A 27,389-nucleotide genomic window follows, 5' to 3' on the forward strand; every position below is an offset into this window, starting at 1 on the left:
ATAAATAGAATTTACGGTAAGTGTTTCTTGCCTAAAGGCACGCGTTAAGCGATTTGCATGATTCCTATTGCGGTTTCCAGAAATGAGGGCTATTGGCAGGGGGATGGCAAGGATCATTAAAAAAAAAAGCAAGCACAAACTAAAGAGATAATCAAAAGTTGTTCATTTATTTATTTATTTATTATTTGGATTTGTATGCCGCCCCTCTCCGAAGACTCGGGGCGGCTCACAACAAGTGTAAAACAAATCATAAATAATTCAATTAATTAAAATATTTAAAGATTAAAAAAAAAACCCCATACACTAACAGACACACACACAGGCATACCATGTATAAATTAAATGTGTCCAGGGGGAGATGTTTAGTTCCCCCATGCCTGACGGCAAAGGTGGGTTTTGAGGAGTTTACGGAAGGCAGGAAGAGTAGGGGCAGTTCTGATCTCCGGGGGGAGTTGGTTCCAGAGAGTCGGTGCCGCCACAGATTGTCATGATTGTAATGATTCAAGTGAAATTCATGGTGTGATTTTTTTTGGGGGGGGGGAATTTATTGGGACGTCCAAAAAGATGCACAGCCTACCTAGAATTAAGATTCATTTATACAGGCAAGAATCATCTTTAATACTTTTCCTTTAATGCCTAATATGCAATAATGGGTTTTATAAAATACATATGCAAAAAGCACTTGGGAGAATTGGTTATTCTTCCTACTTTTTCCTCCTTCCAGTATATTCCCAATTTAGGAAAACGCATGGAACGGGGCAAGTCTCTGAAATTTCTGATTTAGTGCTAAGTCACTTATAGACTTTCCATCTGAAACTGCCAAGAAGCTTTTTTGTATGCAACAATCCCGGCTTTTCTGCACTGGCCAAGGACTTCCTCGCGCAGGGATAGTCAAAGTTGGGTCTTCTATGACATGTGGACTTCAACTCCCAGAATTCCCGAGCTAGCATGATTGGCTCAGGAATTCTGGGAGTTGAAGTCCACAAGTCATAGAAGACCCAACTTTGCCTACCGCTGTCCTAGCATGCGCCGGACGTCCTCTTCCGATTCCAGAGTCTCCGGAGGATTTTTGCGAGCCGCGAGTGGGCGAGCGCGCTTTAGCTACGTCACTTCCGCCTGGAGTGCCGCCACAGTTTGGGGAAAGGCGGAGACTTGGCAGCGAATGACTCCGCCCCCTAAAGGAACGGAAGGAAGGACAAACGGACGCCACCGGAGTAAGAGAACAACGGGCGCCCCTCCCTCCCGGAGATACGGAGTTCGGGACGGGAGGGGACGATTGTCACCTTATTTTTTTTTCGTCCCCCCGCGCAGGTGAGGCCCCGTACGCGACAGTTGTAAAGGGGCAACCGAAGATTGGGCGCGCGCTGAACGGTGATTGGGCAGTGACATGCGAGTCTATGTAGGGCGCGCGCGAGGAAGGGGCGTGGCGGACGGCAGGCGGGCGCGCTGCGCTGCCATTGGCTGCCAGGGGCGCGCTAGGGGCAGTGGAAGGCGAGACGATGCGTGTGGCGGTTGGAGGGGTGGGGGGCTTCTCCGCCTTGGGCTTTGAGCGGATGAGCCGGTCGTGATCCCCGCGCGCGGAGGCATTCCGCCGGGTGATTGGTGGAGGCGAAGGGGTGTGTGTGTGTGTACTGTACTGTATATGTGTGTCGGCCGCCTCATTCTTCCCAGTGCGGCCCGGTCTCTTCCTACTTGTCGTGGGCAGGGGGGGCCTTCAAGGGTGAGGTACGCATGCTCCTTGGTGGTCCGAGGGGGCGGCCTGAATCGCTCGTAGACGTTGACTAGGCTGTCAACGAAAAGAGCGCGAGGTTGCCGCTGCTGTTGCTGCCGCCGCCACGCCCCCTTCTCCCCCCTTTCCTGGGTTCCCGGCGAGGGCGGGGCATGGACTGGTGAGTGGCCTGAGGAAGGGGACCGGAAGGGGGGGGGCTGTTCGTTTGCAAGTCCACGGACCTTATTACGGCCCTGTTGCTTTGGGGGAAGCCAGAGAGGGGCCTCCCTTGTTGACTCTGGTGCTCTGAAAGGGGTCATTCAGCTCTTTTCCCCCCCCCCGCCCCGTTTCCAAAGGGCGCTGCTTGGCTCGGCCGGTTGGAAACTTCTCTTGAAGGGGCTGAAAAGCCCCGCTTTGGGGTATGTGGGTGTGGGTGAACTTTTGCTCTCGACCCCTCCCTTCCAAATTTTGGTTGCTAAATTTAAATTTGGTTTGGGCCTTTTTCTGGGGAAGGGGGGAAAAAGTCCAGGTACTTGAAAGCTAAACTTGAGAATCTTTTTTTTGGGGTGGGGGTGAGGTCTTGTCTGTATCCGTGAAACACTAAAGCTATTTTTACAGTAGGAACCTATCCAACAGTAGAGATTAAATTCCTTGGCATCCTGGATTGAAAGGTGGATGTACTGTACACTGCTAAAAAAAATAAAAAAATAAAGGGAACACTTAAAAAAACAGAATATAACTCCAATTAAATCAAACTTCTGTGAAATCAAACTGTCCACTTAGGAAGCAAGAGGGATGGACAGTCAATTTCACATGCTGTTGTGCAAATGAAATATTCAGTGAGAATATTTCATTTATTCAGATCTAGGATGTGTTGTTTGAGTGTTCCCTTTATTTTTGGGGCCAGTATATTTGACAGAATTTTTTTTTAAAAAAAATTGGGACTCCCAAACTTCCAGAATAAATATATAGGCTAACATTTTTAGTTACTTTAAATGTTGCGGGTTAGGGTTGCTTGTATCCTTAATGATTTACATTAATATTGATTGTTTCCTGATTGCTTATTTTAGCCCTAGGACAATCATTAAGTGTTAAACCTCATGATTCTTGACAAATGTATCTTTTCTATTAGGTACACTGAGAGCATGTGGCATCAATGATAAATTCTTTGTGTATCCAATCACACTTGGCCAATAAACTATTCTATTAGGTGCACTATCAGCATATTTTTTTTGAGGAGGTTTGGCTGCATACCTTTTTTTGTTCGTTTGTTTTGCAACTATCTTGCCTTCAGATCTACTCCGAATGACCCCTTAATCCTCCAAATCAAATTTAGTAAACCTGTAGGGAGCTTGGGGGGTGGGGGTGGTGATGTATGCCAGTGAACAGATATCTCTTACTATGGTAGGAATATAAACAGCATGTATGCCGTTTGTTAGATGGTGTTTATTAAATGTTTATTTTGAGATTTGATTTAGTACTATGTAAAAATACCAACAAATTAGTCTAGTTCAGGATAATTATCAGTTACGGTTTCGGCTTATCAAATTAATTTTCTTGTTTAGATAACTTCTAAATGACGGGGTGTATCATGGCCACAGTTATGTCTAATAAAATTCTAAAACATATTTTAGAAGTCTCCATGTCTGCCTCTTTTCAGTTAGGTAACCTTCACCGCACTAAGCAGTTTGTTGTGATATACCCAGGTACCAGAGATCACTGAAAGGAACAATAAATATGTTAGTTAATTCTTGTTGCTTTGGCTTTTTTTAATACACTGACCAACTCTTATTAAGGTTAGTCAAAGAAAAATACCCCTCTGAATTATTCTTATGTGGTGCATTTTTCTCTCTGCTATATTCATATTATAATTAGATAGAAATAACATTAGAAAGTAAAGTGACAGGAAAATAAACGGCCTTCTGTTAAATTAGTCTGTTGGTCTGTATAATTGTATTATACAGCTGTCTATATACCAATGGACAACAACTGTATGGAGTTTCAGACAGAAATCATTTACCTATCTTCATGTGCTTGTGATTATAACTGGGATCTTTCTACATACTGCAGAGTGTTTTACCATAACATTTCTGCTCTTCCTTAATTGTGTGTCTTTTTTATTTAAAAGGGTTAGAAGTCCACAAACACCCATGCTTTAATAGAAACTCAAGATGCAATTTTATCTTGAATTCTATTCCCTCATAATAATCACATATACTTTAAAAATAGTTCATATTAATTTTGAAAAATATGCTTCAATGGGATTGCTATATGCTAAAAAATTGTATATTTTTGTGGGATAAAAGTATGTTTTGGGAGGTAGATACTACTATATGTAGGCAAATGCAAGTAAATATTTTCTACAGTTAGTACTTTTTTTAGTAGTACTTACTTTTCTAAGATCAAAATAGAGTAACAATTATATATAGCACATGACAAGAACCACTTCTTCCTGAAGAGATAACGGTAGTTTCATAAACTTTTGAATGTGTTCGGTTGTTAATGAAATAAATTAAAGCATACACTTGGAAGGAATATTAAAAATCACCCCTTTCTGAAAGTTAGAGGTGACTAAATAGGACCATGAAACCATAATTACTTGCTCCTTATCCTGTTTTGTGTTACCTCAAACTCAGATTGAAAACAGTATTGACCTATTCAAGAAAAGTGTGGCCACCACAATCATATAACCATCCTAAATTATTCTATCTCAAATAGACATTAAGACTGTATATAAGAAAAAGGAATGGACATATATTTGTGGGAAGTTACTTATTAAATATGTATAGCATTTAGATAACATATTAGATAAATATGCAATAGAAGTCAAAGGTGAGAAAATGCAACCAGCTTCCTAGTCCTGAATCTTTTTGCACAAACTCCCCCCCCCAAAAAAAAATAAAAAATAAAATAAAGGATCACAGCAGCACAAGAATTTATGGTTGTATCAATTTGGCATCTTTTGCCCTCACTGCTAATAGCACATGGGAAATAATGACATACTGTAGCAGAGTATTTTGAAGTGGCTCTTGAAGATATCTGCCTGGCTATTATTGTAAATAGGATTTTCATGTGTGTGAAATAATTCTATAATTAAATATGGATTTAGGATGTTTATAATGGAAATCTATTTTATTAATAATTACTTATTTTATTTGTTTTATTAATAATTAATAATTAATACTTTCATCAATGATTTAATCATTTTAAAACCAACACCTTTTTAAGAAGTCCATCCTGATATGTGCAAGCATACACATATAAGAGCAGATTTCTTATGTAGGCTACCTTTATGCATCTTGTTAATTTGCCATAGACCAAATTACTGGTAAAAAAAAATCCCCTCCTCTCATCTCCTCTTTAATAATAATTCTATTTTTATAATTCTGTTTTTTTTCTCAAATGCGGTACAAAACCTTAAAGCAAGCCACTTAGAACGGGGCTCAGTAAGCTACTCAATAAGTTTTAAGTAGTACAGTATTTCATTTGAGAGTCAGTCAAATATTATAAATAAAAATCCCTTATATTTTAGATATGTATATGAAATATGAGACTAGAAATTGCTTTTCCGGTCTTTGTTAAATGACCAATTATGACTTTTGAGATGTAGATTTACTAATTTTATTTATTGCATTTTTGAAAGTCACGAACAAATCTATTATCTGTCTTAGCTATTTAACTGTATTCACAGAATATATTTAATCATTTGGATTTCTAGTGCTTATTACACCAGGAGTCATCTATGGCCCTTTGTCTAATTTTATACATGGGTATATAGTCCAATAATACCGAAAAGGAGGGAGAAGAGAAAAACAACTGAAAAAGCTCAAACTAAGAGAGCAATGGGAATAGTCCTCTGCAAATAATCAGTTCAAAGCTGCTAAGAGGGATAAAAGAGGGAGAAGCTAAAATGAATGTAGCAATGGAAATTGCATACCAAGTCTGTACAGATTATAAGATACTTGCTAGGCCAGGGAGACCATTGAAATGAATAGGATATATCCATATATCCAGTTCTTTAATATACTAAAGGGAATTTTTTTAAAAAAAAAAATCCCAAAACCAGCATATTTCTGTTCCTGGTTTCAATCATCCAACACACAATAGTTTGCGGCAAATGCAAAAGCCTTATGAACTTGCTCTGTTCTTGTACCTTGACATAAAATGACTTTAGAGGAGCACAACATTATTTTAAGAACTTGAGTTTAATGCTCATTGATCAAGAGATACATCTGTGTATCATCATGAACACTGAATAAGATGCTGATTATGTATACCAGAACTTGATTGTGAAGTATAAATAACTACAAATTCAACTGCCTTGAAAGGGGCCAGAACTTTAGTCTAGTTTGCTGAATGCAGTATTTGAAAAAGGAGGGATTTTCCAAAGCTTCAAGCTAAAATTGTTTTAGTTGGATTGATGGCTTTAATTGGACATGTTTGAGACTAAACCAGAGCTTTACTTATAAAAACTGTGCTGAATAATTAAACATTTTTTTCATATTTTTCTACTTAGGGCATTTTTATAGAAAGTCTCAAAAACATGTAGATTCTTCTTATCATAGTTTAATTGACCCTAGTTCCAAAATGTGACTATTGCACTTAGATTGAAACAGAGGACTAGCTTGATTTCTTGCTCTGCCATTTTTCTTGCTGCAGGACAAATTATATGCCATATTTCTAGATAAGCGAGTTCTATGAGCACTGTCAGATCACTGGCTGGGAAAAATGGCAAAATTGTACTAAATTATTGTTTCTCTCTTGCCATAAAAGAATCTCATATTTGTTTTAGAAGTTGATTTTTTATTACTAATAAGCAATGAGAGTCTAGTCCAAGGACTAGATTGTATTTTCATTGACCAAGGTTTTGATGGACTTGTGCTACTAGGGATATTTTTCAGGAATAGGTAAGTTTTCCTACTTAAAATAGGCTAATTTGCATGAAAGAGGTTTCAGCTTGCATTAAAAGATGTTCTGATAACATTATTAAGGTAATGATGTTTTCTAGTAAACCAAGCTTTAAAAATGACTCTTGATTTTTGTCCCAAATACAAAAGTATCTGAATTACCGTTGATGTCAAAAATAAGCACTAGGGCTTATTTTTGGGGGACTGCCTTATTTTTTTACCTGTATTTTTACCTGTAGTATTAAAGAGACTTTCATAATTGACAATGCAATATGTTAAATAAATGAGAAGATAATGCTGTACAATATCAATATTATCCATAATTTGCATTTCCAAAAATGGTTCTAGGTTTCATATAGAACTTGAGATTTTAAAATCAAAAACAATTGATGATTGTAATATAGATCTTTTTTGGAGTCTATCGACTAAAACATAATTTATGTTAGGAGAGGATAGACAACATTTGAAGATGCTATTAGTGCTGATGAATAAGCTTGCCAGCTTGTCTTCTGGTCAGTGAGCGTCTTATTCAGCACACCATTGTAGCAAGTGTTTTGTGAGAGTAATTCTAACAAAATACTAGTAATTCTAGTATTCCTAGTCTAAAACGTTTTGGAAACTAGTATGATAGGATCCCTTTTGTTTTTAAAACTTCATTTCTTTAGTTGGGGGAGGGGGAAATACCAAGATATATTCTTACCTTTTTAAAACATGTTTTATTTTCTTTTGTAGGATCATGGATTTTCCAGGGCACTTTGAGCAAATCTTCCAGCAGTTGAATTATCAACGGCTTCATGGTCAACTTTGTGATTGTGTCATTGTGGTTGGAAATAGGCACTTCAAAGCACATCGTTCTGTTTTGGCAGCATGCAGCACACACTTCCGAGCTCTCTTCACTGTAGCAGAAGGAGATCAGACTATGAATATGATCCAGCTAGACAGTGAAGTAGTGACAGCTGAAGCTTTTGCTGCTCTCATTGATATGATGTACACCTCTACACTCATGCTTGGAGAGAGCAATGTTATGGATGTGTTGCTAGCAGCTTCTCATCTCCATTTGAACTCTGTGGTAAAAGCGTGCAAACACTATCTTACTACAAGGACATTACCTATGTCTCCACCAACTGATAGAGTTCAAGAACAGAATGCTCGCATGCAGCGGTCATTCATGCTTCAGCAGCTTGGGTTAAGTATAGTGAGCTCTGCGTTAAATTCTACCCAAAGCACAGAAGAGCAGACAAATTCCATGAGCTCATCGGTCAGAAGTAACATTGAACAACGAAGTGCTTTTCCGATACGGCGTCTCCACAAACGTAAACAGTCTTCTGAAGAAAGGGCTAGACAACGCATTAGGCCTTCCATGGATGATTCTATCATGTCAGATGTCACTCCCGAAAGCGCACAGACTGTGGTTCACTCACGAGATGATTTTTTTTCCCCGGACTCCTTGAAAATTGTGGACAATTCTAAGACTGATGGTGTGAATGATAACCAGGAAGATAATACCGTTATGTTCGATCAATCCTTTGGTGCCCAGGAAGATGCTCAAGTGCCCAGCCAGTCTGACAACAGTGGGGGAACTATTTCCCAAATGTCTATGGCATCGCAGGCGACTCAAGTTGAAACTAGTTTTGATCAAGACACCACTTCCCAAAAAAACAATTTTCAGCGTGAGAATCCTGAGGTTGGACTAAGTGAAAAAGAACACATGAGAGTAGTGGTGAAATCTGAACCGTTGAGTTCTCCAGAACCCCAGGATGAAGTGAGTGATGTCACTTCACAAGCAGAAGGAAGTGAATCAGTTGAAGTGGAAGGTGGCGGAGTAAATGCTGAAAAAATAGAACTGAGCCCTGAAAGCAGCGACCGTAGCTTTTCTGACCCACAGTCCAGTACCGATAGAGTGGGGGACATTCATATTATGGAGGTAGGAAATAACATAGAACACAAGTCCACTTTTAGTATTTCAAACTTTCTGAATAAGAGCCGAGCCAGTAGTTTTGGTGCCAGCCAGAATCATGAGGACAACATTCCAAACACAACTAGTGACTGCAGAATGGATGGTGATGCCTCTTATTTAATTAGCCCAGAATCTGGGCCTGCCAATAGTCATTCTTCAGCTTCTGTTTCTCATGTGGAGAATCCTTTTAATGACAGCACAGACTCTCATTTTGTCAGGCCTATGCAGGATGTCATGGGCCTTCCTTGTGTACAGACTTCTGGCTACCGCTCAGCAGAGCAATTTGGGATGGACTTTCCAAGATCTGGCCTTGGATTGCATTCTTTGTCAAGGGCGGTAATGAGCTCAAGGGGTGGCGCCAACAGCTTTCCCGGGTATCGTCGCATAGCTCCCAAAATGCCTGTTGTGACTTCCGTTCGGAGCTCTCAAATGTCAGACAATGCTCCAAATTCTCAGTTGTTAATGAACGGGGCTACTTCCTCTTTTGAAAACGGGCATTCTTCCCAACCTGGCCCACCACAGCTGACCCGAGCCTCTGCTGACGTTCTTTCAAAGTGTAAAAAGGCCTTATCTGAACACAATGTCCTGGTAGTAGAAGGCGCTCGCAAATATGCCTGCAAAATTTGCTGCAAGACTTTTCTGACCCTAACAGACTGCAAGAAGCACATTCGCGTGCATACTGGGGAGAAACCTTATGCTTGTTTAAAGTGTGGCAAGAGGTTCAGTCAGTCGAGCCATCTGTATAAACATTCCAAAACTACTTGTCTTCGCTGGCAGAGCAGCAATTTACCCAGCACTTTGCTTTAATTCTTTTCCTCTGTCCCATGTTCCCAATAATTTTAGGAACGCATGGAGTACAGGAGGCAAACACTTACAGTGTGATTCTGCCACACACCTTAAAAAAAAAAGGCTTGATTATTTTTAATACTTGTACCATACCTACCTCACAGGGGTGTTGTGAGGCTTAAACAACTTTTTAAAAGCGCTTTGAAATTATTCAGCTCTATCACAAAATAAAAAGATTGCAATCCTTTGGAGAAAGCCCCATTGAATATTCTGGGGTTTATTTCCAAGTAAGCATGTTTAGGATTGGGCTGCACGTGTTACATAAGGGTACAATACTTGGTATTGTTCTTTCTGATTGGATGGTCTGAAAGCTTACTTGTATAGCTAATGCATAATTAGCTGGTATTGTTATAAGATGAAGGGCAAACTTTTTAATGGCTTTTTTAATGATGTGAAAGCATTTAACTGTATAATAGGTTGCTTAGAGTGTGTGAACAACATAACAAAGAGCTCTTTATTGTGAAAGGTTACATATCTTGAAGATGAAATCATCTTTGCACCTCAAAGTGCTTTTAAAGTGTGTGATAGTTTAACATAGTTTTAGGGGTCGAATGTATTTTTTGTTGTTTTGCAGTAACATACACTGTGTAATGAAGGTGCTTACCTTGAATACAATGCAAGTACATTTTAGACTGTCTGATGTGTGTGTGTGTGTGTGTGTGTGTATACTTTTGAATACTGCAAACTCTAGGTGTTTCATAGTTTTCCTTTTGTAAAATCTTGTACTAGAAAGTGAAGTGTTTTATGTATTATCCTTGATAGTGTTTCTAATCAATTTGTATGCAATGTGTTAAAATTCAACATAACTCTTAAGTCTACTGTTGTTATTTCAAATAATTTTCATTTCTTAGAAGTTAAAAATAATCTGTTAAACTACATTCTTTGTGATTAGGGATTCCTTTAAATGTTCCTCAATGCTTCTAAAATATTCTTTCTTTATTACTCTATACAGTATTATTTTATTTTTTATTAGAAAAAATAATTTTATATACAAATATGAACTACATACATGAATATACACACAGATTTAAAAATGAGAGATGACCTGGCTCTCTCTATACAGTATTTAAAGCTGAGAATACTGTACTTGGATCTATGATATGGGACTTACTTTGCATTGACAGCTGCTCAAGAAAAAACTATTTTAATGAACTAAGGTTGGAATTTATCATGGCTGTTAGATTAACACCCCATTTAAGCAGCAGTTTCTGTATATATCAAGGTTATGGAGAATTTAGAATATTCCAAGGTTCTGCGGCATATTTTCGTTTTTAAAATCTCACTTCTATAAATTACTCAAAATGGTAAACAATTTCTTATTGTTATTTATTTATTTATTTATTTATTTATTTGGATTTATAGGCTGCCCTTCTCCAATGGAATCAGGGTGGCGTAGAAAGATAAAATGAAGATACAGTATAAAACGCCAAAATAGTAAAAGGCATTCATCTATCAGTCATCTATTCCACTAACACTACTGGCCGGAGCAGAGTGTTGTCGCTCAATGGCCCCAGGCCTTATAAAGTCATGTTTTTGAAGCCTTTCAAAAGGCCAGGAGGGTGGGGGCAGTGCGAATCTCCAAAACTTGATTCCAGAAGGCCACAGCCACCACAGAGAAGGCCTTTCCCCGCAGTCTCACCAGACGGCACTGCTTGACCAACGGGACCCGGAGAAGCCCAACTCTGGGATCCGACCAGCTGCTGGGACATGTAAGGCAGAAGACGGTCCCGTAAAATAATCTGTTACTTTCTCCTATTTTCCCCACAGCAAACAGCTGGTGAAAAGGGCTGGGCTGAGGAAGAGTGGCTGGACTAAAAACACACCCAGCCTCCTTTCATGCCTAAGCTACAGCTAGAACTCAGGCTTTCCGTTTCTAGCCTGGTCTTTTCAAGAACAAGGTGGTGGTGGGTGTTTTTTTTGTTTATCAAAATACTAAATTAGGATTTTCTTTATAGGATTTTCCAGTGACATTTGGCAGCAATTTGCTAAACTCATACGTCAATATTAGAAACAAATAGTGCAGTATAGGGGAGCTTCATTATTTTATCAGTTATTAGATATTTGTTTATATATTTACTATATTTATTTTTTTTATTTATTTATTATTTAGATTTGTATGCCGCCCCTCTCCGCGAACTCGGGGCGGCTCACAACAAGGCATAAACAAATCGTACAAATCCAAATAGATTCAAATAAATTTAAATATTTAAAAAAGTTTTAAAAAAGAACCCCAATATACTAACAAGCACACACACAAACATACCAAACATAAATTGTACATGCCCGGGGGAGATGTTTCAGTTCCCCCATGCCTGACGGCAAAGGTGGGTTTTAAGAACTTTACGGAAGGCAGGGAGAGTAGGGGCAGTTCTAATCTCCGGGGGGAGTTGGTTCCAGAGAGTCGGGTCCGCCACAGAGAAGGCTCTTCCCCTGGGGCCCGCCAACCGACATTGTTTAGTTGACGGGACCCGGAGAAGGCCCACTCTGTGGGACCTAATCGGTCGCTGGGATTCGTGCGGCAGGAGGCGGTCTCGGAGGTATTCTGGTCCAATGCCATGAAGGGCTTTAAAGGTCATAACCAACACTTTGAATTGTGACCGGAAATTGATCGGCAACCAATGTAGACTGCGGAGTGATGGCGAAACATGGGCATACCTAGGTAAGCCCATGACTGCTCTCGCAGCTGCATTCTGCACGATCTGAAGTTTCCAAACACTTTTCAAAGGTAGACCCATGTAGAGAGCGTTACAGTAGTCGAACCTCGAGGTGATGAGGGCATGAGTGACTCTGAGCAATGAGTCCCGGTCCAGATAGGGCCGCAACTGGTGCACCAGGCGAACCTGGGCAAACGCGTTAATTGCTGATGGGAAGAATAAGGCTGTGATGCCATCCAACCTTTTATGCAGAATGCAGTGTCTGCTAAAGTTATGGATATGTTGAGTAGTAAAATAATGTCTGCGTAAATGATTTGTTAAAATAATTGACAAAAGGAATCTCATAATTCTTAAACTTGCTTTCTTACCTGTGCTCTGTTAATTGGACCACTGTAGAAACATACAAATAATAGTACATAGCTATTCATCAGTTTTTGCAAGTTTTAGCATATTTTTAAAAATTATGACACAGAAAAATATGATTTATAGTGTTCTGTTTTATTTGAAAGGCAAGCTCAATCAATTGACGGGAGATAAAAAGTTAAATCCACCATGTTTAAAAACAATTTATGTTAGCTTGAATAGGCTAGCTTCTCATAGTCTAAGTTCACTAGGCATATTTTCTCCTTTTAAGCCAGCCAAAAGATTATTAGCAGCCAATACTGACATTGTATTCCTTGTTGAGTAAGTGGCACTTCCAATATGAGGCAAGATTACTGTTTAAGGCGTGAAAGAGAAAAAAAATATTAGTACATGCTACATGTAAAATGTAAAAACAACCATTTGTTAAATTGGTGTATAAAAGTGCTTTTTAACTGCAGTGTAAGCCACAACCTAAGTGTCAAATTGTCTGAATGGAATTACATTGATTCATTGTGAGAAAAGCAGTGTGTGGAATATCTGTTTTTTCTTTTTTTACTCTAGCAGCTCTGATACCTTGCAAAATACTAAGCTTATACTGTAACTGTACAGAAACATAGAAAATAGTACAGATTAGGGATGTGGAATTATTTAACAGATCTTTTATGTGGGTGAAGATTTATTCTCCAAGCTTGTGGGTTGGTTTCTGAATACTTCATTACCAGGCTAGAAACGTCTTCAGCAGAGATGCAACATTTCATTACAGGCTAGGTAGCATCTTCAGCAGAGTTTAGGGGTAGGTGTTACCTGCCCTGGTAACGAAACATTTGGAGAATGAACCTTCACCATCATCTTACATCCAAGCTACAGATATTCGTCACTATTGAAGATCTATGCTTAAATCAAAACATTTCTAGCCCTTAAAACTGCAAAAATCTGCTCAACTATGTGTCTTCTCAAAACCAGAGGTCTTTTATTTGCAAATTGATCAAAGTGAGTGATCCATTATTGCTTGATCCCTACCAGCCACCATCTCCATATTAAAAAGAGTGCTGAATTAGCTATGTAAATTAAATCATCTTACCACAATTTTTGAGAGAAAGAAGTGGATTGTCTGTTGGCAGAGGTTCTGGGGTTGTGACATCTAAACCAGCTGCGGCAATTTGCCCTTTCACTAAAGCTTCATAAAGATCATCCTGATTGACTACTGCCCCCCTGGATAAAATAAAATAAGAGAGATGGGATTAATGTATATTTCTTTTTTATTCAGTCTCTGATTCTTGAGAGACCTGATGAGTTCCTGTGATTTTTTTGGCAAGGTTTTTTAGGAGCAGTTTGACGTTGCCTGTCTTAGGGCTGCAAGAGAGTGACTGGCCCAAGGCCATCCAACTGACTGCCCAAAATGGAACTAGAACTGTCTTCTAGTTTGATGCCTTAACTACTACACCAAACTGGCTATCATGTTTTTATGTCCCATGGAAATGTATGACAATTCCTGATTTTTGTCCTTTGCAGATTTTGGCAATTCAGAAATAACACTGTATGGTATTTTCCCATTTTTGCATGTCTTGGGTATCTTCCAGATGTAATGGGTTTCCATAATTCCCAGAAAGCAACTGTCATCAGTTTGATTGATTATACAGTCAATGCATATATTTATCTTAGAAGTGAGCAACCTGCAGGCCACAAAATGTTCCTTACTTATAGATTTCACAGCAGATGTAACAATCCTGCACTTTTTTAAAAACCCATAAATTTTTATGATGCCTTTTCCTGTTTGGAGATATATCGCTAGATTCAGTGCTTATAAAATGCCCCTCTCAAAGCCTCCAAAACAGAAAATGACATTTCTAAAAATTTTGCCCTATTTATCAATCCCTGTCTTCAAAAGGTTTTGCTTGGTTGTATCCAAAACAATTCAAAATATATAGGAAAGCATGACAAAGTACCATATTCAAATTAAGAAATAGCGACAGAAATGATGGTAAGGATCAAAGAGTGTAATCTAAGGCATAATCACTTCCTAGTGTTAACCTTAAATACAGCAAGCAGAGGAAAGTAGATTCATTTCTCTCTGAAATAGCTGAGGGCTGAATCCAATGATTGTCAGTTGATTATTTTCAATATGGTGCTTAAATATACAGTGATCCCTCGAGTATCGCGAGGGTTACGTTCCAAGACCCCTCGCGATACTCAATTTTTCGCAATATAGTGGTGCGGAAGTAAAAACACCATCTGCGCATGCGCGCCCTTTTTTCCATGGCCGCGCATGCGCAGATGGTGTTTTTACTTCCGCACCTGGGAAGACCCAGGGAAGGTTCCTTCCGCCGCCCAGCAGCTGATCTGCTCGGCGGCAGCAGCGAGGAGCCGAATCGGGCTTTCCCCTTTGCGTGGGCGGTGGGGAAACCCCGATCTTTGTCTGCTCGCTGCTGCTGCCCCCGCTCGCCCGCCCGCCGCCCGCCAGCAAGAGGGGGAGAGATAGAGAAAGAGAGAGAAGGAAAGAAAGAGATGATAGAGGGAGGAAGAGAGTGTGAGAGAGGAAGAAGCAAGATAGAGAAAGAGAGAGAAAGAAAGATGAGAAAGGAAGGAAGAGAGTGACGTCATCGGGTGGGAAAAATCGCGATATAGCGTTTCGCGAAGATCGAGATCGCGAAACTCGAGGGATCACTGTAATGGATGCTTGGAGAAAACTTTACATCTGAATTAAGTAACAGCATTCTAATAACAAGAAGAAGTAAAACTGGAAATATATTAGAGCAGTGGTAGTAATCTTCACAAAGTTGGAACTCTATTCCAGGAAAGAGGTACATTTCCCTCCCCTCTTAACATAATGTCGTGTGCCAGAAACAATCAACAGCTAATGCAAGGATGGAGAAATGCTAATGTTTGAAACTGGTTGAAATATCAATTTTCTTCAGCAATGGAAATGTAACTATGAAGTTGTTTCAGTGTGAGATAGTTTAAAATGCAATACATAACAAGTTTCTACGGTACTAAACAAATATATGGATACCAGAGGGGATACTGCTAGTGATCTCTTCAGGCAGTTTCTGCATTCTCCCTTTATTTAACATGTAACAATTATATTTGTTATATTATATGTTATATATAATTATAAAATCATATGTTTTTATATAATGTACCTGGTGTGGTTTGATCGCCAACATAAAGTTTCCTTCTTTTCTTCGTAGGAAATCTTCCTTTAAGCCTTACAATAACTATACACAATATAATTTTATAATTAGGAAGACCTGATGCAGAATATCACAGGGGCACTAGATTTGCTCTTTTAGGAATAACATGATTATAGTTTAAATAGTGGCATTATAGATAGTGATGAATATTCAAGAGATACAGTATTTAACTAGCTGTAGAATATCCTGTTGGAAAGTTTACATACACATATAGATATTTTTGTTCATTTGCCCATTTAATGACTCACCTACCAGACTCATTTGATTTCAACCAGTTGAAGAAGGCTGATCTATTTCCATAAAGCTCGGCTTTTTCCAATTAGTTGAAAGCGGATTATTGGCTAAAGGCAACTTTGTCATGGCAGGTGCAAAACTGAGAAACAATGGACACTGTGTGCTATGAAGAATACAGGTGAACCTGGATGAATTTAATAGCAACAGAATATGAAAGAATAAATATAATGGAATCATTTTTTCCCACCTGCTTGTATTGATGAAAACCGATGTTTTCTTCATCTTATGAAACAAGTCCCGATTGCACATCCCTTGCGTTTCAGGCACCAAAGAACAAGTTACAATAACAAAGTCTGACTCCTCTGCTAGCTTGTCAAGGGATACTTGTAAAAAAAAAAGAATAGGAGATTGCTATAAATTATAAAGAGACTAGCTTTCTATTGCTGGCTTTCAGTCACTCATTTTTCCAATACGTCAGTTAGCAAGGAAATTTCCCAATGAGTCATTTATGTGGGTGTGGGGTGATGTCATATTTAAGCCTAAACAATTTTACTTTTAGTACTTTATTTACACTTCAGTGATAAAATCAGAGACAATTGTAAGCAGAAAGTTTCTTCTAGTTTTTAGTCAGTGATGTGAAGAAATAATTGTAGCTCTTTTACATTTGCCAACAACCACAAGAATAAAAAAAGGAAAATAATGACCCTAAAATTTAAAAAGAATCCAGTTAATATTTACTTTTGAATGATTTAGCACATCAATTTTAAGTTGCTATATAGCAAAAATCTAAGTGTCATCCAATTTATGCTACACAACTTATCTATCCCCTAATATCCTGCTGTCATCCAGTGTAATACATTTTCAAGAATGATCCTAGTTTGTTCTGCTAACCTAGGGACATGTCTGATGTTTTTCAAAGAAACTTGATAAAGATCAAAGTAAATTAATGAATTATTACTTTCCTCCCCATTTTATATATCAAATTATTTAAGGATGGTATCGATATTCCTCTTTAAAGAAAGGCATGTGCTCCTCTTACTGTTAACCTTTTACAATTCCCATCATAAATACAAAGATTACAACTTAGTTATAATCAAGTATCCCAAGAATTATCATGTAAATCTTATTTAATTTCAGGTTTCACTAATGTTGTTTTCTATTTAAATTGTTTGGAACAATCAGTGGACAAAAACATATATTAAAAAATTCATATAAATAAACACATCTCTCACCAAATTCCGCTTTTAATTCCACAGCAGCTTCAGGTTTGGGGTGGCGACCTGTATACAAAAACCTTTTGACTCCAAAAGGTTTCAGACGATGCGCTACAGCCTGCCCTAGAAGCAGAAGGAAAATACAAAAACACTTCACTCTTGACATGGTAGTTGTAAGAAATATATAGTCATTTCTGAAAAATTCTTATATACCAAAGGAGTTTTTTCTTCCCCAATTTGGTGTCCCTCAGATGTTGGATTTCAGTTCCCAGGATGCCTTCCAACTAGGCCAGGGAGGCGAGTCCTGCCTAATTCGACTGTTATTTTTCCTTTCCAGACCAACTCCAAGCAAGCAATGCACAAACTTCAACCGTTCTTGAGCTGCCACCTGCACCAATTGCTTGGAATTGGTCTGGAAACGAAAAATATCGTAACAGCTGAATTAGGTGGGACTCACCACCTAGATCCCTCTGAATTGGCTCTGCAGCCCCTCTCCCCCAAAATGCTGGTACCCAACGCCACCAGTCGCAGAAGAGCCGGTAACAGCATCCAGGTAGAGGGGAAGAGCTTTTTGCACCCCAGGTCATTCATGCAGGAAACAGCATACGCTTGGAAGCTCAGAAGGCAGGTATATAGCAAACCACATCTAGCCATTTTCAACACTTGTCTTGAGTTGGTTAATGACTTTGTAATACTGTAGCTAGCCAGCCAATTGCTAGTCTCAATTCATTGTAATCAACTCTACTCTGGCAAAGAGCCTTTGATCGGCTCTAAATGTACTGTAGTTCATAAAATCATCTACCACAATGTCCTACCTGTCAATGAATACTTCAGTTTCAACTGCAACAATACACAAGCACACGATAGATTCAAACTCAATGTAAGCTGCTTGAAGCTCGACTGCAGAAAATACGACTTCAGCAACAGAGTGATCAATGCCTGGAATGCACTACTTGATTCTGTGGTTTCTTCCCCAAACCCCCAAAACTCTAACCTTAGACAGTCTACAGTCTGTTCTGATTTCACCCCATTCCTAAGAGGTCTGTAAGGCAGAGGTCCCCAACCTTTTTTGCACCAGGGACCGGCTTTCAGCTAGACCAGTTTTCCATGGCCCGGTGGGGGGGGGGGAGCTAGCTGTCAGCGGCGCCGTAAAAGGGGCGATCAAGAGAGGAATGGGTGAATGAATGGACGGAGGGTGGGAAGGAAGGAAGGAAAGAGGGAAGGTACAGGAACAGAAGAAGGGTGCAAAGAAGCAAAGAAAGGTGTGAAAGGGGAGAGTAAGAGAGGAAGGAGTGAAAGAAGGGAATGAGGGAGGAAAGAAGGGAGGAAGGAAAAGGAAAGCAAGAAATGGAGGGAGGAAAGGAAGGAAGGAAGGAAGGAAGAAGGAAAGAGGGAAGGGACAGGAACAGAGGAAGGAAGCAAGGAAACTTATGAAAGGGGAGAGTAAGAGAGGAAGGACTGGAGGGAGGGAGGGAAGAAGGTAGGAAGGAGAAAGAAAAGAAATAGAGGAAGGAAAGGTAAAAGAGAGAAAGAAAAAGAGCAAGAAAGAAAGAAAGAAAGAGAAAGAAAGAAAGAAAGAAAGAAAGGCAACTTCAAAGAAAGGCTCACTGAGCATCTCTCACTCTCTCTCTCTTTCTATCCCTCTTTCTTTCTTTCTCTTCCTTTCTCTCTCTCCTCTTCCTTTATCTCCTCTTTCTCTCCCCCCTCTCTCCCCCTTTCCCTCTCTCTTTCTCTCTCCCTCTCTTGCTATCTCTCCCCCCTTTCCCTCTCTTTCTCCCTCTCTTTCTCTCTCTCCCCCCTCTCTCTTTCTCTCTCTCTCCCCCTCTTTCTCTCTCTTCTTCTCACTTTCTCTCTCTTGTTTTCTTTCTGTCTCTTTTGCTTTCTCTCTCTCTCACTCTTTCTCTCTTGTTTTGTTTCTCACGCTCTTTCTCTCTCTTGTTCTCTCTCTCTTGCTATCTCTTTCTCTCCCCCCCTTTCTCTCACTCTCTCTTTCTCACTTTCTCTCTATCTTGCTGTCTGTTGCTTTCACTCACTCTCGTTCTCTCTCCGTTCTTCTCAGCGGTGATGCGCGCACGCCCTGCCCGCCTCACATTTGCCGAGAGGACTTTCGCCCCGGGCTCTCAGCAAGGGGGTTTGCATGAGAGGCGGGGCCGGCGGAAGGTGATATTCAATGTCGGGGGCGCACGGGCGGTTTTGCGTGCGCTCCCTATCTCCCTGCTAGCCCACTCGGAATACGTATTCAAAATAAGAAAAGCCTTTGCCGGCAAAGGCTTTTCTTATTTTGAATACGTATTCCGAGTGGGCTAGCAGGGAGATAGGGAGCGCGCGCAAAACCGCCCGTGCGCCCCCGACATTGAATATCACCTTCCGCCGGCCCCGCCTCTCGTGCAGCCCCCTTGCTGAGAGCCCGGGGCGAAAGTCCTCTCGGCAAATGTGAGGCGGGCAGGGCGTGCGTTCCGGGTGCGGGAGGAGCTGCGGTGAAAGGCAGGAGGTGGCAGAGGAGCAGAGGGGGCAAATCGGGCGGGCGGTGGGCAGCGCGGAAAGGCCGAGGGGGCCCTGGCGCCGCGGACCGGCTGAAAACCCCCAACGGCCCGGTCCCGGTCCGCGGACCGGCAGTTGGAGACCCCTGCTGTAAGGGACATGCATAAGCGCACCATTGTGCCTACCGTCCCTATCTTACTGTCCAATTGTCCAATTTGCCTGTACCTACTTTGCTTTTGTTTATACCAATATCTGCTATCTTGCACATGTTTTGATAAATAAATAAACAAAATAAATGGTTTGTATGAATGTGTTGTCAGGGTGGGGTCGGGGGGATTTTACTAATTTATTATTTTATTATTCCTCATTTTATTATTTTTATTTCTTTTATATGGTTTTTATATTTATATATTAAGAGCGGTGGTGACGCAGTGATTGGAATGTAGTACTGCAGGCTACTTCTGTGGCCTGCCAGCTGTCAGCAGATTGGCAGTTTAATTCTCACCAGGCTTAGCCTTCCATCTTTCCGAGGTCAGTAAAATTAGGACCGGACTGTTGGGGGGGGAAATATGTTAACTCTGTAAAACTGCTTAGAGAGGGCGGTAAAGCATTGTAAAGCAGTATATATGTCTAAGTGCTACTGCTAAGTACCATATCCGTGTGCGGGTAAGCGGCAATATATTTTTTTCTAAAATAAATAAATACCAGTGTCTACTCTTATTCTTATCCAGAACAGTATTTGAAAGTCCGAGATCTGAGTGACAGCAATGACAAAATCAAAAAACAAAGGCAAACAGGTCTCTTCTGGGGTAAGAGTTATTCGTTTAAACAGTAATCCACAGGATAAAGTCCACTCTGCACTAGACTTACTGATAACCTGAATCAGCCAGTTTTGAAGTTTAACTCTCCAGTTTTGAAAAGATGGCACAACTTTCTCCATTGTGTTGTTAATAACGATTGACAATAACTGGCAGTGATTTGAAATTTGAGCTGAGCTGCCATTTACTTCTCCCAACCTATCTAATGGAAACCATTTAATATATTTTAACAAATTGAATTTCCAGGTAGATATTTAAAAAAACAAGGATTACCTATTCTTCCCAGTCCTATAATCCCAACTGTGCTGCCTGAAAGTCCGTAGCCACACATCCAAAGAGGCTTCCATGTTGTCCAGCCTCCACTGCAAGAAAAAAAAATCGAAGTGCAAAAAGGACATTAATGAATTGCATGCAAATCCTGTACTATGGTTACAGAATTCTCCCTGTAAGTCCAGCAAGAGACTTACAACTGTTTATTGTTGCGACCTCAACCTTTGTCCTAAAGGCAGTTGCTCTACCAATACCACCCCTTGAAATTTGCTAACATACAACATTGTATGACTAACATCCTAGAATGGTAGATATTTGATTACTGCCATCTCCAAATATTCAAGCCAGTGCAATATGCTCCCCACCTTTTATCCCAGGCAAAATTGCAGATACTCACTTCTTCACTTCCACCACTGATTCAGGCAGCCTGCGAGATGTTGCTAAGAGTAAAGCTACTGTCAGTTCAGCAGTGGCATCTGTCAGGATGTCAGGCGTGTACCCCACACGGATACCACTAGAATTTAAAAAGGGGCTTGTTCTTCTCATTTTCATCACCATTTCTTTCAAGCAGGCACTTTTAAGCAGGGTAATTAAGCACCTTAATCATATAATACATAGATCAAGGCAACAAGACTTTCTCCCCGTAAAAGAATGGAAGTAATCCCTGGAATAAATCCTTTGTATATAAGGTAATCCACAAAGCACAAACAACATATTTCATCTTGTAAAATTTATATAATCGAAAAAGAGGTCTGTGAGTGAACTGGCCATGGATGGGTCAACGTAGCACAAAGAAAATAATAAATGGAAGAAAGTGTTCTGCTTCCCCTTTGACATAATTGGCTTCTAAAAATGAATTTATTTAACATAATAAAATGCTAATGCTTTGCATTTTACAATATATTCTGAAATAATCATACTTAAAATGCAAATGGTCTAAGTTTGTTGAGGCAAGTAACTGCAGTTCTTAAAAAAGGACACAATCCTTTGAACCTTAAAACCCAAGCTGCTTGAACCAAGCCCCATCCAAGGACCTAATTATACAATTAGTGATTTTTTCCAAAAGAACATCCTTTGCCTTAAAGAGGCTGGGCTTGCATTATATATACATCAGTTGCTGCTTTTCCAGGGGGAAAAAACCTCCAGTTTTTAGTGGTAAAAAGAAATTGGGCAGACTATATCACTTTAAACTTCCCACTGTAATTCTCTCCTTATCTCCCCTGCTTTGGTGTAGTAGAATAGCTGGATTTTAAATTATACAAGACTTACCGTTTTTTAATTTCATCGATAGCTAGATGGTCATATCCCACTGACAATGTACTAATTACTTTGAGGCTTGGCCCTGGGGAAAAATGAAGACCACATGCTCAGAATGAAAGTCATTAAGATGAAAACAAAATATTATTTATTAAATGGCAAAGATAGCCTTACTATCTAATAAACTACCATAATATTATCAAAGGTTGACAAGCAGCAAATATATTTTCCAAGGTATCTACCTTGTTCATTAATAAAACACAGAAAAAATGGGTAAGATTTAATATGAACATTTTTAAAAAATCAACCAATGAGTGGAAGCCCATTTTTATCAAACTGGTTTACAAACTTCTTTGCATCATCATTCAACAAAAATTTAGTTCAATCATTAAAGTCCACTAATCCTAATCAATGAATGGAATGGCACCTGTTAACTAGTTAATACCATCCTTATCTCAATCATTTTTTAAAGGATTGCTTTCTTTTTAGGGTGCATTCAAAGCAAACCATAAACCTTTTGTAAGATTTTAGAATATATAAAGCTAAAGGTTTCCCATGCTTGATTGTGTTTGATTCTAGGGGGCGGTGCTCCTCTTTATTTCTTAACCAAGGGAGCCCAGCATTATTAGGCCCACCATTTGTGGCCAATATGACTATATGCCAAAGCACACAAAATGCTTCAAAGTGGTACCTATTTATCTACTCGCATTTGCATGCCGCCCCGAGTCTACGGAGAGGGGCGGCATACAAATCTAATAAATAATAATAATAATAATAATAATAATAATAATAATAATAATGCTTTCAAAGTGCTAGATGGGCAGGAGCTGAGGCAAGAACAGGAGATCATTCTGTTGCGCAGCACTTGGGTCTCAAACCCAGGCTGTCCGTTTTCCAGCTGACAAGATTCTACATTGAGTTAAACACTTATTTTGGGTGAACAGTGCAAATCATATATTGTTAACAAAAAGAAATCTGTATAGTTCTATTTTCAGTCTTAAAAATTGCCACAGCAGTTTTTAATGGATTTTAAGATATCAAATGTTTAACAAGTCTCTTCCCCCACCCCACTTTTTGGCTCACTAATCAACTGCCATCTTCTGAGGTCAATGTGTGATGAGTAAAAACTCTTCACAAAAAGACTGTGCACTTGCACAACCAGTAGCTGTGCAAGAGGAATCTTTTTGCACAATGCTGGAAGAACCAAAATCGCTTTACCCAAAAACCCATGCAACACCTGGAGGAGGGGAAATTAAAGACAGCCTTCTATGCATACTTACCAAGGTTCTGTATTAAAGTAGATTGGGAATTTCTGATAAGCAACCAAATCCACAGAATGTCTGCAATCCTAATTCAGACTAATACATAAATATTCAGCTCCAGAAAGGCTATTTGAGGTATGCTAAGGGCCTACTCAACTATTCAAATGACAGAATCTTTTATATGCAAACAAACCATCATTTAAAGGAAGGGATTAATTATTTTTATGTTCAGCACTTAATAGAATCATGGCTTAAAATTCTTTGGCATTATGGTTTGTTAAAGACCAAGGGCAGAATTTCTTCAGCAGATAACACAGAAGCACAGAGATATGAATGCAACATAAAACCAGGGGATTTAACAGCACATCTGGCTGAGGGGGTGTTTTTCAGATCCAGACTGTCTGGCCAGATATCCTGAGGGGTTGGAGGCAAGCTTTCACAGAAGGAAGGAGATAGGAAGGAAAATAAAGCTGAAGTTGGATCCAATCCCAAGCATCTGAGGCTTTTCCTCTAAAAGGAATTACAAAACTCATTTTGCTCTCCTAGAGTGAAATGCCGCATTATTCTCAAAAGTCACCAAAGCTTCTAGTAAAATTTTCCCTGCTGTGTAATAGATGGGTGATACTGAACAAATTAATGTCCATCATAGGTTGCCCTCAATTGATTACCACAACTGGGGTTGGAAAATTCGGTTACTAACATCATTAAGTGAGACATCGCATGATTGTGACATTCCTCAATCAATTTGCTTGTTGGAAGATGACTGGAAAGGTCATCAATGGCAGTCATGTGACTCTGGAATACTGTAACTACTACATACGCGAGCAGTGCCACTGTGAAGATGCTGCCATGTGCAAGGACCAATTATAAATCACTTTTATCAGCACCAGCACCATCGCAACTTTGAATGGCTACTAAATGAATGTTTGTAAGTTGAGGACTACCTGTAAGTATCTCCATACACACAACCTTTTTGAGCAATACCGCATGTCACCATCTTCTCCATGCTCACCTGCTGCATCCAAGACTTCCTTGTCTATCCGGTCAGACAGGAGACACAGAAGCCCATCTTTGCCGGCTACCCCCGCTAGCAATTCTGCCTGTGGGATTGGTTCCTCTGAATCCCACTGTTGGATGCTGCAACTGAAGGGGAAGGAAGAGGCAAGCCACAATTAGATCAAGCAGCAAACCAATGTTCCAAAGATTGCAATCTCTTTATTGCTTAATCAAACAAGGACAACTATGGTAGTTGCGAAAATAAATGTCTGGGACTTTAGGAGCAGTTACTTCACTTTGGAGTTATACTGCTATTCATGTTTTCCTATCTCAGAGGATGAAAAGAAGAATGAAAAAAACAGCTACTCCTTCTCACAATGAGTAGCGAATTTGATAAAGCAAAGCTCATCCTCTTCAATGTTTAAGAAAAAGTATAATTTTATTAACTGGACTTATATGCCACCCTTCTCCGAAGACTCAGGGATATTGCTAATATGTATGTGGACTTGCATTTTAAACATTAAGTCCCAGTGACAGAATAATTTCCAATAATTTCTACACTCAGGAATCAACTAGAGAAGACTTTATCCCGTTGATTACCGTTTAAAAGGAATAACCATTACCCTAGAAGGGATCTATTTGTCTTTGTTTTTTGATTTTTTGACATGATTGCTGTCACTCAGATCTCAGACTGCTATGACCTTCTTTGGTTTGGTTTGGCCAACAATAGGAAAGGATGATAATAATTTTGGCAGAAGTGGGAATTTTTAACAGAGCTAGTTACCATACATGTGGCTTTAATGTTTGCTCTATACTTCTGGGCAAAGCTAAATTAAGGAATTTAGATGGGCAAAGGCAAGAGCAATGGCCACATTTCCCTAAATTGGGAGTATCCTAACCTTGGCAACTTTTAAGACTTGTGGAGTTGAACTCCCAGAATCCACCAGCCAGCTATACTGAAAGTTGGAAGTCCACAAGTCTTAAAAAGTTGCCAAGCCTAGGACACCCCTGTTCTAAATTAACAATGAAGAGGGCCTGCTGCAAAAAACCTGAGATCCAATCCATGTCTTCATATCAGAATAATCCCCATAAGCAGGCAGAAAGGAAGGAAGGCTAAAGGAGGGGCGGGGGAGAGTTTTCTTCACCATTGTGCCTACCGTCCCTGTCCTATTGTCTTTTTTTAATCAATACTTTCTATGTTATGTTTATATAAACTACTATCCTATATTTGATTGACCAATAAAATAAAATAAAAGAAGAGAAATTCAACTCGGGAGAACGTTCTTCTCAACCGGATCTGCACGTAGCCCTAACACGGAGCAGGATTAAACCCGCGATTATTATAGCTGCCTTTCTCCCTCCCGCCTCCGGGGAAGAAGGAAGCAACGAAGCAGGAACTTGGGACTGCAGCAACCCGCCCCCCTCCTCCTCTTCCTCCTCACAACCGCTTGTAGCTGCGGGCCCTTTAAGCGGCCCTTGCTCCTCCGCACCAGATACAATCAACCCTCGGCTCTAAATGGGAAGCAAGACGTGTTTACGACGCCCCCCCTCCGAGGTTTTTTTTTTTGTTTGTTTCCACGCGCGCACTCGCTTCCCACGAGTGTGTCAAGAAAAGTTTGGACACGCATCCGGGCTGCCAAAATCTCCCCAGATGGCAGCCCCCTGGCTGAGAAAGCGTCGATTTTGGGCCGGGCCGTCCGTCTAGATGTTTGCGACCCTCCTCGCCCGCCCGCCTCAAAGGCAAACACTCAAAGTGTGTGTGTGTGTCCGCAATGGCCAAAGACTTGAGGAACAACCCGAGCCGGGCGCGCACACACCCCCTTCGGGAAAAGAAAAGAGGGGGGGAGCCACCGAATCCCCCTCCTCTATTGGCATTGGGAAGCCAGGCGGAACCACTTACACGCCGGCCTGAGCCAAGGCTGCCTGCCCCGCCGGGGGGATCCTCCGAGTCACAAACACCTTCATGAGCTGCTGCACCGCCGAAGTCATCTGAGCGCGTCTCGCTGCAAGCCAGGCTGGTTATAAGGTCCGGCCTTCGCCGCCTCTTCTTCACCCTTTGGCCCGGCGGGAGCAATTGGCTCAGCAGCGCCCCCTGGTGCTCATCGCCCGCCAGGTCAAAAACGCTACCTTCCTTGTGTAGGCGCTTTAACAGAGTTAACAGATTAAGAAGAGTTGGAATACAGTACTAGAATAGATAGAATAGAATTATTTTATTGGCCAGGTGTGATTGGACACACAAGGAATTTACCTTTGGTGCATATGCTCTCAGTGTACATAAATATATATATACATTTGTCAAGAAACATGTGATACAACACTTAATGATTGTCATAAAGGGACCTTGCAGGTCATCTAGTTCTAGTCCAACCCCCTGCTCAATTAGAACAATGATTTTCAACCTTTTTTGAGCCGCGGCACATTTTTTACATTTTAAAATCCTGGGGCACACCACCAACCAAAATGGCACCCTAAGACACTCTCGTCTCTTTTTCCATCCGTCTCCTCCCCACCCTTGTGTGTGTATACACACTCTTGAACCATTTCCAAAACAGGTGAGGGCTGGGGGTTTTTTCTCTCTTATTCTTTGGGTGCTTTTTATAATATGCTTTAAATCAAGAGTCACTTCTCTCTCTTTTGTTTCTCTCTCTTTCCTCTCATTCTCTGTCTCAATCATTTTCTCATTTCTCTTTATTCCTCCCCTTTTTGCTCATTTCTCTCTCCCTTCCTCTCCTTTTCTCTCTCTCTCTTGCTTTCTCTCCCTCTCTCTTGCTTTCTCTCTCTCTTACTCACTCTCTCTCTCTTGTTTTCTTTCTTTCTCTTTCTCTCTCCCTTTCTTTCTCTCTCATTCTCACTCTCTCTCTCTCTCTCAGCAAACAGTTGCGAGACCAGAACCTGAGCTTCCTTCTTTGCGGCACACCTGACCATGTTTCGCGGCACACTGGTTGAAAAACACTGAATTAGAAGACCATGCATCTGCCTCTACCTAGGATTGAACTCACCAACCTCCAGATTGTGAGGCAAGAGCTTCACCTCTGGCCCATAGCAGTTTTCTGGGGAGGGAAAGAGGGTCCGTGTTTAACCCCCACCTCGAGGCAACCTCAGATCTGGAGGGAACCAGGATGCCCATGAACTTATTGAGAGCCTTATCTTCTGGTGGAAAAAAGGAGGGAAGGAGGGAATTAACAGGGTTTCCTGTCTAAGCAAGAGGTTGGACTAGAAGACCTCCAAGGT

At 40.4% G+C, this 27,389-nt stretch overlaps 2 protein-coding genes across 3 annotated transcripts; one reads left to right on the plus strand and one right to left on the minus strand.

Annotated features, from left to right (window-relative positions):
• Window positions 1-1,132: 1,132 nt before the first annotated feature.
• ZBTB5 (zinc finger and BTB domain containing 5) lies at window positions 1,133-10,231 on the plus strand. Of its 2 annotated transcripts, none has more exons than XM_070742262.1 (2): window positions 1,133-1,311; window positions 7,348-10,231. In XM_070742262.1, the coding sequence occupies exons 1-2, from the start codon at window positions 1,163-1,165 to the stop codon at window positions 9,377-9,379; spliced, it is 2,181 nt and encodes a 726-aa protein (XP_070598363.1). In that variant the 5' UTR covers window positions 1,133-1,162; the 3' UTR covers window positions 9,380-10,231. The 2 variants fall into 2 exon arrangements, with proteins under 2 accessions (XP_070598363.1, XP_070598364.1); XM_070742263.1 differs by lacking the exon at window positions 1,133-1,311 and adding an exon at window positions 1,480-1,889.
• Window positions 10,232-12,549: 2,318 nt separating this feature from the next.
• On the minus strand, window positions 12,550-26,251 carry GRHPR (glyoxylate and hydroxypyruvate reductase). The gene is made up of 9 exons (XM_070742264.1): window positions 26,059-26,251; window positions 24,175-24,305; window positions 21,913-21,985; window positions 21,041-21,157; window positions 20,647-20,735; window positions 17,093-17,197; window positions 16,108-16,243; window positions 13,517-13,647; window positions 12,550-12,788 (listed from the first exon to the last, which is right to left on the minus strand). Exons 1-9 carry the CDS (start codon window positions 26,145-26,147, stop codon window positions 12,667-12,669), a joined length of 993 nt encoding a protein of 330 aa, XP_070598365.1. The 5' UTR covers window positions 26,148-26,251; the 3' UTR covers window positions 12,550-12,666.
• Window positions 26,252-27,389: the final 1,138 nt, after the last annotated feature.

The sequence above is a fragment of the Erythrolamprus reginae genome, chromosome 2 (genome assembly GCF_031021105.1).
Source record: "Erythrolamprus reginae isolate rEryReg1 chromosome 2, rEryReg1.hap1, whole genome shotgun sequence".
In the NCBI taxonomy this organism is placed as follows: Eukaryota; Metazoa; Chordata; class Lepidosauria; order Squamata; family Dipsadidae; genus Erythrolamprus; species Erythrolamprus reginae.

Bases quoted from the DNA above. Each gene is read 5' to 3' on its own strand.
- ZBTB5 (XM_070742262.1), top strand. From the start codon at position 1,163: ATGACTCCGCCCCCTAAAGGAACGGAAGGAAGGACAAACGGACGCCAC. The intron at 1,312-7,347 runs GTGAGGCCCCGT...TTTCTTTTGTAG, and splicing joins TTTTTCGTCCCCCCGCGCAG to GATCATGGATTTTCCAGGGC.
- GRHPR (XM_070742264.1), bottom strand. From the start codon at position 26,147: ATGACTTCGGCGGTGCAGCAGCTCATGAAGGTGTTTGTGACTCGGAGG. The intron at 24,306-26,058 runs GTAAGTGGTTCC...CTTCCCCTTCAG, and splicing joins GCCTTGGCTCAGGCCGGCGT to TTGCAGCATCCAACAGTGGG. The intron at 21,986-24,174 runs GTGAGCATGGAG...ATTTTTCCCCAG, and splicing joins GGAAGTCTTGGATGCAGCAG to GGCCAAGCCTCAAAGTAATT.